The sequence below is a fragment of the Apaloderma vittatum genome, unplaced genomic scaffold, assembly GCF_000703405.1.
Source record: "Apaloderma vittatum isolate BGI_N311 unplaced genomic scaffold, ASM70340v1 scaffold11727, whole genome shotgun sequence".
Taxonomy (NCBI): domain Eukaryota; kingdom Metazoa; phylum Chordata; class Aves; order Trogoniformes; family Trogonidae; genus Apaloderma; species Apaloderma vittatum.
This window is the reverse complement of record NW_009724570.1, coordinates 25,247-41,378: the sequence shown is the minus strand read 5'-3', so window position 1 is coordinate 41,378 and position 16,132 is coordinate 25,247. Positions and strand designations below refer to the sequence as shown.

The 16,132-nt window shown below is 35.8% G+C and overlaps 1 protein-coding gene across 1 annotated transcript in view; it reads left to right on the top strand.

Moving 5' to 3' along the window:
• The window catches only part of SMG1 (SMG1 phosphatidylinositol 3-kinase-related kinase), a 52,525-nt gene that overhangs the window by 15,944 nt on the left and 20,449 nt on the right, over positions 1 to 16,132 (top strand). The window contains exons 14-35 of the mRNA XM_009872556.1: positions 338 to 468; positions 1,184 to 1,345; positions 1,796 to 1,914; positions 2,675 to 2,762; positions 2,849 to 2,950; positions 3,401 to 3,541; positions 3,839 to 4,038; positions 4,333 to 4,529; positions 5,201 to 5,368; positions 6,269 to 6,423; positions 7,498 to 7,643; positions 8,316 to 8,517; positions 10,277 to 10,386; positions 10,767 to 10,914; positions 11,298 to 11,457; positions 12,086 to 12,206; positions 12,865 to 13,113; positions 13,411 to 13,695; positions 14,700 to 14,844; positions 15,136 to 15,274; positions 15,571 to 15,801; positions 15,896 to 16,073. Coding sequence (XP_009870858.1) covers positions 338 to 468; positions 1,184 to 1,345; positions 1,796 to 1,914; positions 2,675 to 2,762; positions 2,849 to 2,950; positions 3,401 to 3,541; positions 3,839 to 4,038; positions 4,333 to 4,529; positions 5,201 to 5,368; positions 6,269 to 6,423; positions 7,498 to 7,643; positions 8,316 to 8,517; positions 10,277 to 10,386; positions 10,767 to 10,914; positions 11,298 to 11,457; positions 12,086 to 12,206; positions 12,865 to 13,113; positions 13,411 to 13,695; positions 14,700 to 14,844; positions 15,136 to 15,274; positions 15,571 to 15,801; positions 15,896 to 16,073 — 3,577 coding nt within the window. The remainder of the gene's footprint in view (positions 1 to 337; positions 469 to 1,183; positions 1,346 to 1,795; positions 1,915 to 2,674; positions 2,763 to 2,848; positions 2,951 to 3,400; positions 3,542 to 3,838; positions 4,039 to 4,332; positions 4,530 to 5,200; positions 5,369 to 6,268; positions 6,424 to 7,497; positions 7,644 to 8,315; positions 8,518 to 10,276; positions 10,387 to 10,766; positions 10,915 to 11,297; positions 11,458 to 12,085; positions 12,207 to 12,864; positions 13,114 to 13,410; positions 13,696 to 14,699; positions 14,845 to 15,135; positions 15,275 to 15,570; positions 15,802 to 15,895; positions 16,074 to 16,132) is intronic.

Genomic DNA, 16,132 nt, shown 5'->3' with positions numbered 1-16,132 from the left:
GTCACCTCAGAGTTGTTCAAGGATTGATTGGAAGATCATCACAGTAATTCTTTTTGAAAACCAACACAGAAAAAAGCAACTTTAGTGTGTCACCTGGTAGTATATCAACCATGTGGAAACACTTGTTTTGGATCTTTCCAAATAAAAACATAAACTGCTTGTAACAGGTTGTTTAAAAGGGGGAAGGAAGTAGTTACAATGCAGATCAGAAAATTAATAGAGTTAAATTATTTCCCTTGGGAAGAAACAAAACACAATAATTAATGGTATGGAAACTACACTTAAAACCAGATTCTATTAATTATGGTTGTTTGCTTATGTTGCAATTTTCTTATAGATGTGGGCCCTTTCGCCAACTGTGTTTGCACTACTCAGTAAAAATCTGATGATCGTTCATGGCGACATAGCAGTTCATTTTCCTGCTGTCCAGTATGCAGTACTCTATACGTTATATTCACACTGTTCCAGGTATGAAGATTAATAATTCATCAATATTTTAAGAGCACTGGGATGGACTGATCTGAATATATTCTGTTATTGAAGGGATGAATTTAATTAGGCTATTACAATTAAGCTTTTGCCCAAACTTCCCTAATCAGTTTTTGCTTTCGTTAATTGCAGGGAGTCTGTATTTAAGCCAGGATATGCTTTCTTGGCTGAGAATTTGGCATTTTATTCAAAAGCAGATTAGAAGTCTTATGTTTGAATAGAGATAACTGAGGGAGAACTCTACTAACAGTAAATAAGGAAAGATTGTTTACCGTTTTGCTTACTGTGAGATCTAGGAGAGGTCACGAAATGTAAACGACGGACTTAAACACATTTTGTACCTTATGACTGCAAAATGGCAAAGTAAGGGAATATACTAGTTTAACTGCTACTCTGTACATTTCTTGAGTTTGATGTTTTCTCACTAAGCATTTGATACTAGCCACAGTTGAAACCAGGTTTCATGGGCTTCATGACTGATGTAAAGTTGTAGCTTTGTTCTGTTAGACCAGAGATTAAAAATACATAGGTTTTGACATAATGTAGTTACTGTGTGGGTGTGCGTTAACTCTTGCTGCTGGGTTTTATTAGTTGGTTGGTTTCGGGGTGTTTGTTGCTTCCCCTCCTCCTGTATACTTGAAGGAAGTATCATTAATTGCAGTGTGGTTTTATATCTTTTTTCTTGCCTTTTCAGGCACGACCATTTCATATCCAGTAGCCTTAGTTCTTCCTCTCCCTCTCTCTTTGATGGAGCAGTTATAAGTACTGTAACCACAGCAACAAAAAAACATTTCTCAACCATACTAAATCTTTTGGGGCTACTGCTTAAGAAGGATAACCTTACTCAAGATACCAGGTAACTAACATTTTCTTATTAATCAGAAGACCTTTTTTGTTTTCAGTAGAATGCCTTGATTCAGAAACCAGCATCATTTTCTTCTGTAAAACTCGGGATAAATTCAACTAGTCAAGTGGGGTTTTTTATTATTTTATTTTAGACATTCACAGTGAAATGCCCATGGAAAAATCTGCTCATTTTTACACATGAAAGAATTGAAATCATTGTAACTTCTACACAGTAAAAGCTGAGCTATTTAACTTTACTGAAGAAAGATTTCCTCTCTCTGAAAGTGCCCTTTTATGATACAATCTTGAGGTGTTACAAAAATTAGGGGTGTTTTAAATGTTACTAAACCCTTTATGAGTTACAGTATAATACTCATTTGTAACTTGAAGTAGTTCATGTAATATTGAAACATACATTTTGGTAACTGTCTAGGGTGGCTAATACTTCTGTTTTTTGAAGGAAACTACTTATGACGTGGGCTTTGGAAGTGGCTGTTCTGATGAAAAAATCAGAAACATATGCACCATTATTTTCTCTCCCATCTTTTCATAAGTTTTGTAAAGGACTTTTAGCAAACAGTAAGTTATCACATACTTTTACTTACAAACTGTCTTTTACTTGGCATAATTAAGTATGTCAGTGACCTTGTCATGTACCACTGATTGCTGTAACTGTACTGGTTGTTTACTTATAGGGATGCTTCTAGATTGTATTGCACAAAAACTTGCACTGTCCTTCTATAATTTTTCTCAATTGAATCCCTACTTTTTACTTATGCAAACAATTAATTTTATTAATGACCTGTGATTGTGAAATTAATCTGCCAAAAATGTTAGCTATGTGCCAAATCTGGTTTGTAAGACTGCATTTTATTTCACCAAAAGCAGTAAAACGATTCCATATTGTGATATATTGGTTTGGATTTCGAAACCTGGAAACAGAAATATGGGAACAAATGCTTTTAGTAGCGTAATACTAGCAAGAGCAATAAATTCCCAAGGCCAGCAGTTACTAAGTTTACCTTAGGTTTTTTTCTTACTGAAATACATTGTGTATAACACCAATATATGGAGTCCCTAGAAGGATTAGTCTGTCAGCTGTTGGAAAAGGCCCATCAGTAACATGTTGCACAAGTGACTTTTTGCTGCCAGACATTTACTTGTTACAATAAAACCAGCCAATGGAATCAAAAGTATTGCTTAAAGCCTGTGTCTCCTCCTACCAGCTATGCTATAAAAATAGCTTTAGATATTTTACCACAACCAAAGTAATGCATAAGTTACCTAATTCTAGCAAGAATAACTTCTTTTTTTTTTTTCTTTCCACTCCTTAATTCAGCCCTTCTGGAAGATGTGAACATTTGTCTTCAAGCATGTAGTAGCCTCCATGCCCTGTCTTCCTCCCTCCCAGATGACCTTTTACAAAGGTACTTGCACAGAATTCTGTATTGTTTGATTCTAATCATGCTGTTAATGTGAGTATTGCAACCTTTTTTCCTTTCTGGTTATTCAGATGTGTTGATGTGTGTCGTGTCCAGCTGTTACACAGCAGTGCTCGTGTAAGACAAAGTTTTGGAAAACTTCTGAAGTCAATTCCGTTAGATGTTGTGTTGAGGTAAGTTCTTCAGATCAACTTCAATATAGAGAATGGTTTAGTTACTTTCTTCAGTGGTGTTTACCTGAAAAATAATGCTGGTTGAATGTCATTGTGCCATCTTAATTTAAGCATCAAGTATCTTGCTATCTCTTCTACTTTGTTACAGGTTTAGGAAAAGTAAGTATTACCCAAGGTAATTAAAGAATTTTATAAACTATGCAGCACTTCTTGCATCAAATATGAATATTTGAAAGGTGGTCCAGAGCTTCAGCAACTTCATGTCCTGCAATTTGTCTGAAAGACCTGAACTCTTAAAGCACTTTGTGTTAATCCTGGAGAGTGTACTTATTTCCAGTCATTGCATATATGCATGTGTATGTGTGTAACTTTTTCTGCACAACTTGTTTTGATTTATTCAAGTGCATTATAGCATGCGATGTTTGTTTCCCTCCCCTCTGCTTCCTGCAGTAACCGTACCCACACAGAAATACAAGAAATTTCTTTGGCCTTAAGAAGTCACATGAGCAAAGCTCCAAGTAATACATTCCACCCCCAGGATTTCTCTGATGTCATTAGTTTTATTTTGTATGGAAATGTTCACCGAACTGGGTAAGAGCTTCTTTTAAAACTGAAATCCATGGATGTCAAATTTATAGTAAACAATGCCAAGCTATATTTAGTTTTGAATTTGTAATTATCTTTACAAATTACATTGCTTTACCTTAAATCACTTTTTACATGTTAAATATTGGTATGTATTTGTAAATGCACACCTTTTTGCATACGTTGCTACTTAGAAATAACCCTATGAGAGATTTGTTTGAGAGCAATAGGGAGCTGAAGAGTGTGCAGTGTAAACTTGTTAGCACGTGAACTTGTGTTTAACATACTGATCTTTTCTTTCAGGAAGGATAATTGGTTAGAAAGGTTGTTTTATAGCTGTCAAAGACTAGATAAGAGAGATCAACCAACCATCCCTCGTAATCTGTTGAAGACTGATGCTGTTCTTTGGCAATGGGCTGTTTGGGAAGCAGCTCAGTTTACTGTTCTTTCAAAGTTACGAACTCCTCTGGGTAGAGCCCAAGATACGTTTCAAACGATTGAAGGTAATGTAAAAAATCTAGTTTATTTTCTTTTTTGTGTGTGATTTTTTTTTTTTTTAAGATTGTGCAGCTAAAAACTTCCATGTCCAAGGCAAGACGCAATGGTGGCTTTATTGTTTGGTCATTAAAGATTTTAGTGTGTTTTTCACACATCAAGAAACGCATTGACGGAAGAGTGGTTGCATAATTACTATTTGCTCTTGAGATGTTTTACTTTAACATTGCTATGTCTTGACACGTTTAAATAAAATACTGTCTGGTAACTTTTTTTTTTTAATGTTTTGGTAAAATATGTAGGTATTATTAGGAGTCTTGCAGCCCATACCTTAAACCCTGACCAAGATGTTAGCCAGTGGACTACTGCAGACAATGACGAAGGACACAGCAGCAACCAGCTTAGGCTTGTTCTCCTTCTGCAGTATCTGGAGAACTTGGAGAAATTGATGTACAATGCTTATGAGGGATGTGCCAACGCTCTTACCTCTCCACCCAAGGTTTGTCTGTCTTAGAGTGCTGATGTTACTTGAAACTCTTTATTGAAGGATCATTGTTTTCAGGGTTGTTCAGGTCTTAACCGTGGAACTGCAGAACTTTTCAAAGTTTGAGGCTCTTAATTTGTGTGATTTTTGACTTTAGCTTACTCCTCGAGAGCATGTGAAAAGAGGATTTATTTCTGGAGTACCAGCTTGTAGAGTGATATAAATCAAGCAAGTTTGTAGTACCTCTAATTTGTATCAGTCACTTTTAGATAGTCAGCAGTCCGCTTGTAAAGTAATGCAATTATTTGATGCTTTAAATTGCTTTTTAAGGCATATAGTAATTATTTATCAGCTACATACCTTTTTCTAACTGCAAAATATGCTTCACTGTTCAAATGAGCTGCTTAATTACCAAACTTTGACATGACAGTAATAGTTAATTTATAGTCAGTTCATTTCAAAGTTTTTAGCTGGCCAGTGCACCTGGACATTTGCATGCTATGGATGATTTCAGATCATCTGCATTAATGAAATTAAAGATGTGGCATTTTACCTGTTTATTCATCTCAACTGGAGAAAAGAAACCGGTCCTGGCTTTGATTGTTGTAGACATTAAGTACTTGTATAACTATTTGGATTTATAGAAAAGAACAATGTTGTAAAACTTACCTTTTCTTTTGTTAAAGGTTATCAGGACATTCTTTTATACTAACCGTCAGACGTGCCAGGATTGGCTGACGCGGATTAGACTTTCCATCATGAGAGTTGGATTGCTGGCTGGCCAGCCTGCTGTGACAGTCAGGCATGGCTTTGATTTACTCACAGAAATGAAAACTAATAATACTATCACTCAGGTACTCTCTTTTCAAGCTCTGTAGACTATTGCAAAGATATTCCCACGATATTCTGAAAGAACTAAGTGGGACAATTGGTAGTTATTAAACCAACTGGTCTGAAAAAGATTGTTATTTAAAGCCATGTTAAGTCAACTCCTGTATTGACAGGCTTTTGTGATTAAGCAATAGGTTGGAGATTAGGATGTGCTGTGCACTTGTGGTCAAAGTGCTGTACAGAAAAGAGTGCTGCAGTTTGTTTGCAGCTTGAATTGTGTAATTTCTTTTTAAGCTGAAGGTTCTGTTTAAACCGTATGAAACTTCTGTTGTATTTGTGAGGCCTTCCCGAGCTTGTGGGTATGAGCAGGAGGGGAAGGTGTCCCGAGGGTGTCCTCCCTCTCTAAGTAACTAGCAGAGAAGTGCAGGAGTGGGATGAGTGGATAAAGTGCTTAAACCTACTTAAAAAGGTTTCTTCAGTACATGACTTGGTTTGCTTAAATATTTAAAAAAAGGAGGTTTGGTAGAATCATAGAATGTCCTAGGCTGGAAGGAACTTAGAGATCATTTTTAATCCAGCCTCCCTGTTGCCAGGGACACCACCTCCTGACTAGATCAGGCAACACATGGGGACCAAACGGGAATAGATACTAATTACTTCCTGCTGCTTTATGAATTCTGAAGCAGGTATAGGCACACGTAGGGATTGCCAGCTATTGGCATTCAGGCTGTGGATTCCCAGCACAGACTCTTCTCTTAGCTCCCCTGCTTTCCCAAAAGCAGCATGATGGATGGATACGCAGAGCACTTCACTTGTGGATGTGTATCATGAAATACTGCTTAACCATTTCCAAGTATGTAACAAGGTATATAGCTCTTTATTTATATGAGATTTGCTAAATAAAGGTTTTGATTTGATTTTAGGGAAATGAATTTGAAGTGACAATCATGATGCTGGTAGAAGCGTTATGTGAGCTTCACTGCCCTGAAGCTATTCAGGGTATTGCTGTCTGGTCTTCTGCTGTAGTTGGGAAGAGTCTTGCCTGGATCAATTCTGTAGCTCAACAAGCAGAAGGGCGGTAAGTTTTCTTGGATAGCTGGATGTTACAGACGGGAAATATTTTTTTTTTCCTTGTTATGTGTAGTTCTTCTTCTGACTCTTTTGTGGTGTGAATCAAGGCTACTGATGTAATTTCTGTGTCAAAGTCACTGTCTTTCAGAGATGCCTAATGCATCTGGCATTTTTAGCTATTTTAACTTATAGTCTTAACTAAATTGCCAGGAAATTAATATAAATACTGAGCTGCGTTGGTCTTAGTTTTACATACACAGCAATACTATTTTCACATTGTATTTAATTTGACATTGCAAAATGTTATAAATTTAAATGTTTTTTAATGACGTTTCTGACCGATGTCATCATCTGATTACCTGCCACAGTTTGCCAAGAGAGGTACTCAGAGGGAGATGCTTTGCAGTTTTAGTTCAGCTTTGAAAAAGTGGCTTCACCGCCTATTGAAGTAGAATCTTTGGCTGCAGATACAGATAAGTGGGTCAATGTTCCAGATAGGGTGTGCCTTCATTGTAATGTTTTCATCTCATTAAAGGAATGCACCCTTTCGTCTCTATGAAGTGAAGAAGGGACACCTTTCATTATTTACCTACCCAAACAAAACAAAACCCCCTAGGTTTTATATTCATAACTATTTTTTCCCTGTTTTTGTAAGATACTTTAATGTACAGCTTTTTAATACATGAGAAGTTTCTTAGAAATGTCAAATTTAAGGCGTGAATTGTTGCCCTAGTCCCAGTTTTACAATCGTCTATTAAACGGTAGGTAGTTAATCAATATTCGGCTTTACTCATTCAGGTAAGAAGTATGACAGTCAAATATAAAATTCATTTATCTTCTTCAGTCTGTGCGTGGTTTGAGGTTAGCATTAAAACCTGAATGGAAAAGCTTTCATACTACTCTGTAACCTGCAAATTCAGCTGGTAAACTTGTATTATACACTAAGCCCTTTCGTTTGCTGAAGGTGACACGTGAACTTTTTGAGTGTTGTTGTAAAGAAATGTTTAAGGTACAGTCTATTTACCAAAAAAAAAGAAAACTGTTTCTGTAAAATGCTGATTAAAATATTAAACAATTTAAGGTTTGAAAAAGCAACTGCGGAATACCAGGAGCACCTGTGCTCCATGACAGGAGTGGATTGCTGCATAACAGGCTTTGACAAAACTGTTCTCAAGTTGGCCAATTCCAACAGTGTGAATAATGCCAGCCCAAAGCATTCCTTGAATGGTCAGTATTTGCTGTTTTTCCTTTCTAAGAGAAATACAATTCTGTAACTCTATGTATGTAAATTAGAACATTCAGTGGTAGAGCCACTGATAGTGTCTAATTCTTAAATCTGAAAACCTGTTTCTGTCTGCAGTTAAACTGAACTATTGGAAACAGTATTATGTGTGGGTATGAGGGTTTGCAGTACTGAGGTCTAGCTGAGTGAAACTAAAAAGTAAATTTTTTTGTAATTTACTGATTTAATTTTGAAATATTTTAGATTATTGTACATTAAGACTTAGTGTTTATGACATAATGTATCATAAATGCAGTGGGTACTCAGATGGTTTTTAACTACTGTGGCTTAGTTGCAGCATTCTGTTTTATCTTTGAAAAGAGACCTTCTTTGTTCCTAATTTAGTTGTTCTGTTATCCTGTTTTGATGCTTCTTTACAGATATGGACTATTTTTTCCCAAAACCTCCTTTGAAAAAGCTGTATTTTTTTTTAAGAATAAAAGTATTTGTGAAGGAAGAATGCTGTAAATGTTATATGATTTTAATTATTTTTTAAAAATTAAGTGGTTTTCTTAACAAAAAACATAGAAATTACATTTGAGTAATAGAATTGCTATTTAAAAATATATAAGCATAAATATATATTGAAATATAGGTACTATTTTTTCATTTCCCAGGAGAAACTAGAAAAACTGTGCTCACCAAGCCAAGTGACTCTTCACCTGAAGTTATAAACTACTTGGGTAACAAAGCGTGTGAATGTTATATTTCCATTGCTGACTGGTCTGCTGTTCAGGAGTGGCAAAATATGGTCCATGACTTGAAGAAAAGCAATAGTAATACCTCAATCAATCTGAAAGCAGATTTTAACTACATAAAGTAAGGATATAATTAACTTATTCAACAGTACCTTGGAGTACAGTATCCTGGAACTGAAATACTGATGATCTTATGAGTTTTTAGAAACTGGATGTCATTGAAAAAGACGTGACGAGTTGTGTTCTTGGGAGGGGGAAAACTTGGCCATGCTGTTTGCAGCCATACAGATAGGTAAAGAGGTAACATCATTCTAGTTACTGTGCCTTTTGGACTACTGAGGTTTCTTAGTATTCGGGAAATACATAATTTCAGTGAAAGGTATAAGGTATCAAATTTATCCTGTTTCTGTTGACAGAAGATACACCTTTTGTACAATTTGAAATAGTAAAAAAATAAATGCCTGTCACTGGTACAGTTCTTTAAAAGTATTTTAATTCATATAAAAAGTATGTTAAGAAGGTCATTGTGGCTGCCTAAATTTCTTTTTTTAAAATGGAATTTAGAATTACTGTTTGTGCACTGATTTCCTACATGTTGATATCTGTCTGGTTCATGAAATTGTGAAGTTGAAATAGTCCATCAAGGTTTAAGGATCCTTTCTGTTTCGTTTGACAGCTTGATTGCTTTCCATCCCTGTAGTATTGCGGTAAACATCGTAAACGGCTTTTAGCAGAAATTTCTTGACTTGAAACTAAAAGCTTCCTTCTAGAAAGCTTTGAAATAAAACCTTGCAGATCGAGAAAGTGGACAACTTCTGTCAGAAGGGGTGATGCTTTTTCTTAGTGCAGTAACTCAGTGTTGTGCAGTTAATCCATTAGGAGAGTGCTTGTCATGGATGTGGAAATGTGTCATTTCTAAATGTCCATGTTTTTGTAAACTAAGCCCACTGTACTTCTGATAAACATCACAGGTGCTTGCTGTAGTATTGCAGAAGTCTGGTTATTTTGGCTGCTTTGAGTTAGTTTTCATCCAGACAATTCCTAGGAGTAAGATACTGTATCATCAGAAAAAATCCTGTGAAGAGTTCCTGAGGATGCACAGCAGCACTTTGACTTTTCTGCTCTTGAGCAGGCTGAAAAGAGACTGTAGTAATGAGGATTGAAATAATTCAGCAGAAAGAGGAGTCTCACATGCTGAATATTTTTTTTCTTTCTTCAGTGGATAGTAGCAAGAATATTCAGCCTTTGATTCTTCTGTATATGATTTTGAGCCATCAAGCCTCTTACCTTCTAGTGCTTTTTTTTATGTGTAGTTCTGTAAAAGTATATAATGCCCAAATTATTCCCTAATGTAGAAATTTTTTTTTTAAAAAAAGTTATATTTACTGCTTTAGGCTGTTAAGCGACACAATTTCGTATCATCTATGACCTGTGCAACATTTCAGTACTTCTGGAACTTGGTTTCGTGTGAACTGAAGATTTGAAAACATTTGTCTTAAGAAAATCTGACCCAAAATATACTTTTCTGTGCATGAGAGGGAGATTTGGGGTTTTCTTTCTTGGTTTTTAAACTCTTCTGAAGTCAACCTTTTTGTTCCTGGCTATAGTAGAAGAGTATTACATATAGCATGATGATAATATGAAAAGCTTCGTAGCTGGAGATGGTTTTTTCCTTTTACTTTGATACTACATTTATCCTTTTGGTGCAGTACTATTGCCTTTTATTGATCTGTGTGAAAATTGGGATTTTTGCTTAGAATTAATCGGAAGCTCTTTGTAGCATTTTGGGTTAGGCTTGAGTCTTTTTTGCTATATAAGATACGTAGCAACTGGAACGAAGGAAGCAATGTGGAAATAAAACTATAAACGTTGAATTGCAGGTCTCTGAGCAGCTTTGAGTCTGGACAACTTACTGAATGCACTGAACAACTAGAATTATTACCAGGAGAAAATATCAACCTACTTGCAGGGGGATCCAAAGAAAAAATAGGTATAAATGCATAAGTTAACATTACTTAAAATACAAAAGTAAATATTTTTTCATGTATCGATCTCTTTAAATGACAGACTGAAACTTCTGAATGTAGTTGGTTGTATTCAGTGGACTGTGACCTTTATGAATCTAGCTTCAAAATAATTGGCAGTGGCTATTCTAAATGTTGATAAAAGTGTGTTTTCTGGAGTTAACGTGTTCGTGAGTAACCTACCATCAGTTTCTAATACAAATATGCGTACGTATATACTATATATATAAAAATGTAAGGGGTTTTTCCCCCTAAGTTCCTTGCTGTCAAAAATGCATTCTCAGACAGTGACACTTGATAAAATATGGCAATTCTAGCTGGCTACAATCGTTTCATCTCCATGTAGACATGAAGAAGCTCCTTCCTAATATGCTAAGTCCGGATCCAAAAGAACTTCAAAAAGCCGTTGAAGTACAGCTCTTGAGAAGTTCGGTGTGTCTGGCAACGGCTGTAAACCACATAGACCAGGAGCAGAAGTGGCAGTCAATATCTGAGTAAGTTGAAATGTGCTATGAATGACTGTAATATGCTGTGAAAAGCTGTCCTAGGTTGTTAAATGTAACTTTAGTAAAAAGCATATTTTGCTTTGTACTTTAGCATTATGGTAGTTTGCTACCTGTTTTAGCTGTTACAAGCTTAGTGAGGAAAAATAAAATGATGTTTAGCTTGGAGATTATGTAGTTCTTTGAGTTGGAAAAGTACTGCTTCTTCTTGATTTAATAATAAAGTATCATACTGTAGCTTGTGCATGATACTACAGTTTTCTCATAATCTCTTTGAAGTTATGAAATTCGCTTTTTCTTAATTAATTTTTATATGACTGTTTACTTTTAAAGTCTGACTAACAAAAATAACTGTCCTGATTCTTTTATTTCAGAAATGTTATTAAGTACTTAAAGCAAACGTCACGGATCGCTATTGGACCTTTAAGACTTTCCACACTCACTGTGTCTCAGTCTTTACCAGTGTTGAGCACTCTTCAGTTGTATTGTTCTTCTGCTTTGGAAAACACTGTGTCCAACAGGCTGACATCAGAGGTGTGTCTCTGTGTTTAAATTTAAATCAGAGTAATGGCTTTCTCTGTCATGTCAAAAACTATTGAATATAGAACGTGTTTTGTGTTGTAAATCGTACTGTAAAAAGACCTCATTTAGTCTTCTAATGTGCCTTGACGCAAGCTTTTAAAATTTACTACTTTCTGCAGTTACAAATATAACTGCTTAAAATACTGCAAGTGTAATTGAAAAGTTGTATTGGTAGTTGCCATTTAGAGAACTATCTTCTCTAAATACATTGAAACACTAATTTCTACAACACACATGTAATTTACTTTAAAAGTAACTTTAAAATGTTTATCAAAAAAAAAAATCACTTCAGCAATTAAAACCTTAATGTCAAACTTCAACCAGCATGAACGATCTAATTCTAATTTCTAGTCATGTTGTACAGAAAACAATTCTGCTTGATTTTGAGCTATTCTTAGTGTTGTCCTCTTGAAATCAAACACGTCTTTCTAGAATTACATTTAGCAATTAAGAATGGCTACTAATACAAATAAGAATGTTTGCTCTGCATTAAAATGGATTTTGGTTGTAATAAATGAAAATATGTTTGAGTAAAATGTCATGTCTTAGGACAACTATGTAACTTCTGTACCTCTTTTAGGACTGTCTTATACCTCTCTTCAATGAGGCTTTGAGGTCCTGCAAACAACATGATGTGAGGCCATGGATGCATGCGCTGAGGTACACAGTGTACCAGAATCAATTACTGGAAAAACTTAAAGGTATATAAAGCTCTCATTTTAGTGTTATGAAAGGTAAATGCAGAATTTACCTTCTACCAAAAGCATCAGCTTAGTTAGATGAATTACGTTTTAAAAGCCAAGTTTTGATTATCTAGGTGTCTTGCTTTAACAGCCAGGGTTCTTGGTTACTACTGTAATGTAGACAGTGTTAAAAAACCCTTTTCCTGAAATGCTTAGCACTTAGCACTCTTTAATCACACCTCACTTGCTCATCTCCCATACTTAAACGCTTTTGCTTTTGAACACTTCAACACTATCAATACTGGGTCTGCAAAAACTGTCATGAAAGCCATTTAGATGTGCAGTACAGTAAGAAGTAGTGGGGAAAAAAGAAGTACCAGGAGACAAGTAGATTTCTTAGTTAAGAAGAATGCTTATAGTGAAAAAAATTGCTCTCTTGCTCAGTAGATAGCCTATGGATATTTTTTTTTTTTTTTTACGATATGGTATATAAATATTTTAGGCAGAAATTAAGTCATCTAAACTTCTGAAGGAGATGTTAGGAAATACAAAAGAGCTGAGCAGGTTTTTACTGATGGCCATGTGCAGAATGCATCAGGCAGAAAAACTGTATAACCCAGGTGCAATTATTGTTTGTTTAGTGATTTTATTTAAAATGTCTTGCTTTCTTCTTCAGAACCAACAGTCCCAATTAAAAGCCATCTAATGGAGCTGGGCTTAACAGCAGCAAAATTTGCACGGAAGCGAGGAAATATTGCTCTAGCCACACGGCTGCTTGCCCAATGCAGTGAAGTTCAGCTGGGAAAAACCACCACTGCACAAGACTTAGTTCAACACTTTAAAAAATTGTCTGCACCAGGTCAGATGGATGAAAAATGGGGTCCTGAACTTGATATTGAGAAAACAAAACTATTATACACAGCAGGTAAGTATTTGCTAATTATGTTGTAGGTACTTGAGCTTCTTGTCCTCATAAGCAAGCAAATTCCCCTGACCTTGCTGATACCTTAACAGGGCAGTGTCATTAGGAACTGACTTCATCCTATAACTATTGTCTTAATCTAAAAGAGTTTTCACAAGTCGTTTGTTTCATTTTGAACTTCAGAAGAGAATTTCCTAAAATTATATTGTTACAAGCTGTATCTGAACACGCTGAATTTCAGAAGAAATGTTGTGAATAAAGTTACCGCTCTGCTGAAGATATGTTTTTCATGGTATGCAGGTCAGTCAACACATGCCATGGAAATGCTGAGTTCTTGTGCCATATCCTTTTGCAAGTCTGCCAAAGCTGAATATGCTGTTGCTAAATCTATTCTCACACTGGCTAAGTGGATTCAAGCAGAATGGAAAGAGATCTCAGGACAGCTGAAACAAGTATATAGAGCTCGACAGCAGCAGAATCACAGTGGTCTGTCTACCTTGTCTAAAAACATATATAACTTGATTGATCTCCCAGCTGTTAATGCACTAGAAGAAGAATATCCTAGGATTGAAAGTGAATCTACAGGTAGATTTGTTCTCCTTATTTTTTTTTTTGTTAAGTTAGTTACTGATGACTCTACTGAGGGCTAGGACCAGTTATATTAATGAAGACTAAGGTGCTCATCACTTATGTATTTGTTGTACTAATAAACATATAAATAGTGTGTGTTTTGTGCAATAGGTAACTATACATGGTGAAGAAACCCAAGCACTTTAATATTGACATTTTGTATTGCTTTCACATTTTTCTCATTCAAGTGGTGGTGGCCTGAAGAACAAACTGAAATGCATTTATTTTGTATAAGGAAGATATAAAATTTTGTCATGCTTTTGTCTGCTCTCAGGTCCTGCATTTGCTAAAGTTTGAATGAGATCTTTGAGATTAAGCATTCACAAGATTTATGTTTTGAAGGCGCTCATAAATGTGAAAAGCAGTTACCTTAGGTTTTCTCATTATTTTTAATATCTACTTAATTTAATGATTTTTGTTGTTGCTACAAAATGTACTCTAGTTCTCAATTTTCAGCAGCCATTTCTTCAAATGTCAAGATAAAATTCTTTCTTTACTTGAACATGGATTTCATAAATGAACTTAGTTCCCTTGCACCGTCAGAACTTTTCTAGAGCTGTTAATGGATGTTAAGTAGTAAGGTGCTTTCTGACTTGATTGTGAAGAAAAAATATATACGGAAATAAACACAAACACACTGCCCTCCGTACTTTGTAAAAATCTGTTCTCTGAGGCATCTTGCTGTTTTGGAGATTGTGAGTTTCTTGCCTCAGTTCCATCTATTTGTGAAAGAGCAAACAGTCATAGAGTAAAGGCAGTGGTTGTTAGCAAATGAAAAACTGATCTTTGATTTGCAGTCAGTATCGGAACTGAAAAATAATTGCATTTGGATAATTTGACATTCTTAGGTACCAACTTGACCAAAAAAATACTTAAAATGTTTTGGTGTTATTTGCTGTGTTAAGAAAGTCAGAGGTAAGTTTTACATCATAATGTATTGCTCTCTTTCTCCATCACAGTCAATATTGGAGTTGGAGAACCTGACTTCATCTTGGGACAGCTGTATCACTTGTCTTCAGTACAGGCACCTGAAGTAGCCAAGTCTTGGGCAGCCCTGGCTAGCTGGGCTTATAGATGGGGCCGGAAAGTAGTTGATAATGCCAGGTAAATTCACCCTAATGTTTAAGTTTATATGACACAGTTTTCTTAGGGTAAACTCTAGCTTTGCATTTATGATTACTACTCTTTGTTCTGCAGTCACATGTGAGCAGAGAACTGCATATTCTTCTGCCTACTTACCTTCTGTAAAGTTTCAAGTTTGCTTTCTGTGATTTTATTTCTGAGATCAGGATGAAGGCTTCTTCCTTAAAGAAGTTTTATATATACGATCTTAATGAGTTCATAGCTCTGTAAACAGTAATATGTTGCCGATGAATAATTCGTTAAATGTTACAGTCAGGGAGAAGGTGTTCGTCTGCTGCCCCGGGAAAAATCTGAGGTTCAGAACTTGCTTCCAGACAACATTGCAGAGGAAGATAAAGAGAAAATCTATGGGATTCTTGGGCAGGCAGTGTGTCGTCCAGCTGGGATTCAAGTAAGTGTACATTTGCTTGCTTGAACAATGTTCAACTTCGGGGTGAACCTTATTTTTCCTCTACTTGTGACTCATTTACTCTTGTAAACATCTTAAAGTTAAAATTCAGACAATACAGGAGTTCTCTAAGAAACTATCTGTTTGTAAGTGGTAACACATCTGTTCTCTGGAGGGTGGTAAGGTGATCCTGTAGTGCAGTTGCATGAGTTCCACAGACAAAAACTGGACTAGGAACTAATACTGCTTGTAGAAATCATTGGGGTACTTAAGTCTGTTTTCTCTTGACTTGCATTTAGGATGAAGATATGACTCTGCAAATCACTGAAAATGAAGACAATGAAGAGGATGATATGGTGGATGTTATATGGCGTCAGTTACTAACAAGCTGTCCCTGGCTTTCAGATCTTGATGAACGTGCAACAGAAGGGTTAATTAAAGTGTGGAGGAAAGTTGTAGACAGGATATTCAGTCTCTATAAACTCTCCTGCAGTGCATACTTTACTTTTCTCAAGCTCAATGCTGGTCAGGTTAGTGTTTGTGCTGATGAGGAAATCCAGTTACAAACTTTTCTTAATGACGATATTAACTATATACTTAGCTTAAAGCACTGTTTCTTTCAAGGTTCCACTTGATGAAGATGATCCCAGGCTGCACTTAAGAAATACTTCTGAGCAAAGCACAGATGATGTTATTGTGATGGCAACACTAAGATTGTTACGATTGCTTGTGAAACATGCTGGTGAACTTAGGCAGTATCTAGAGCATGGGCTAGAAACTACACCTACTGCTCCTTGGAGGGGTATGTATTACCTAGTTGTTAAAATTAATTTTGACTCATTTTCTCTAAATACAAGAAGA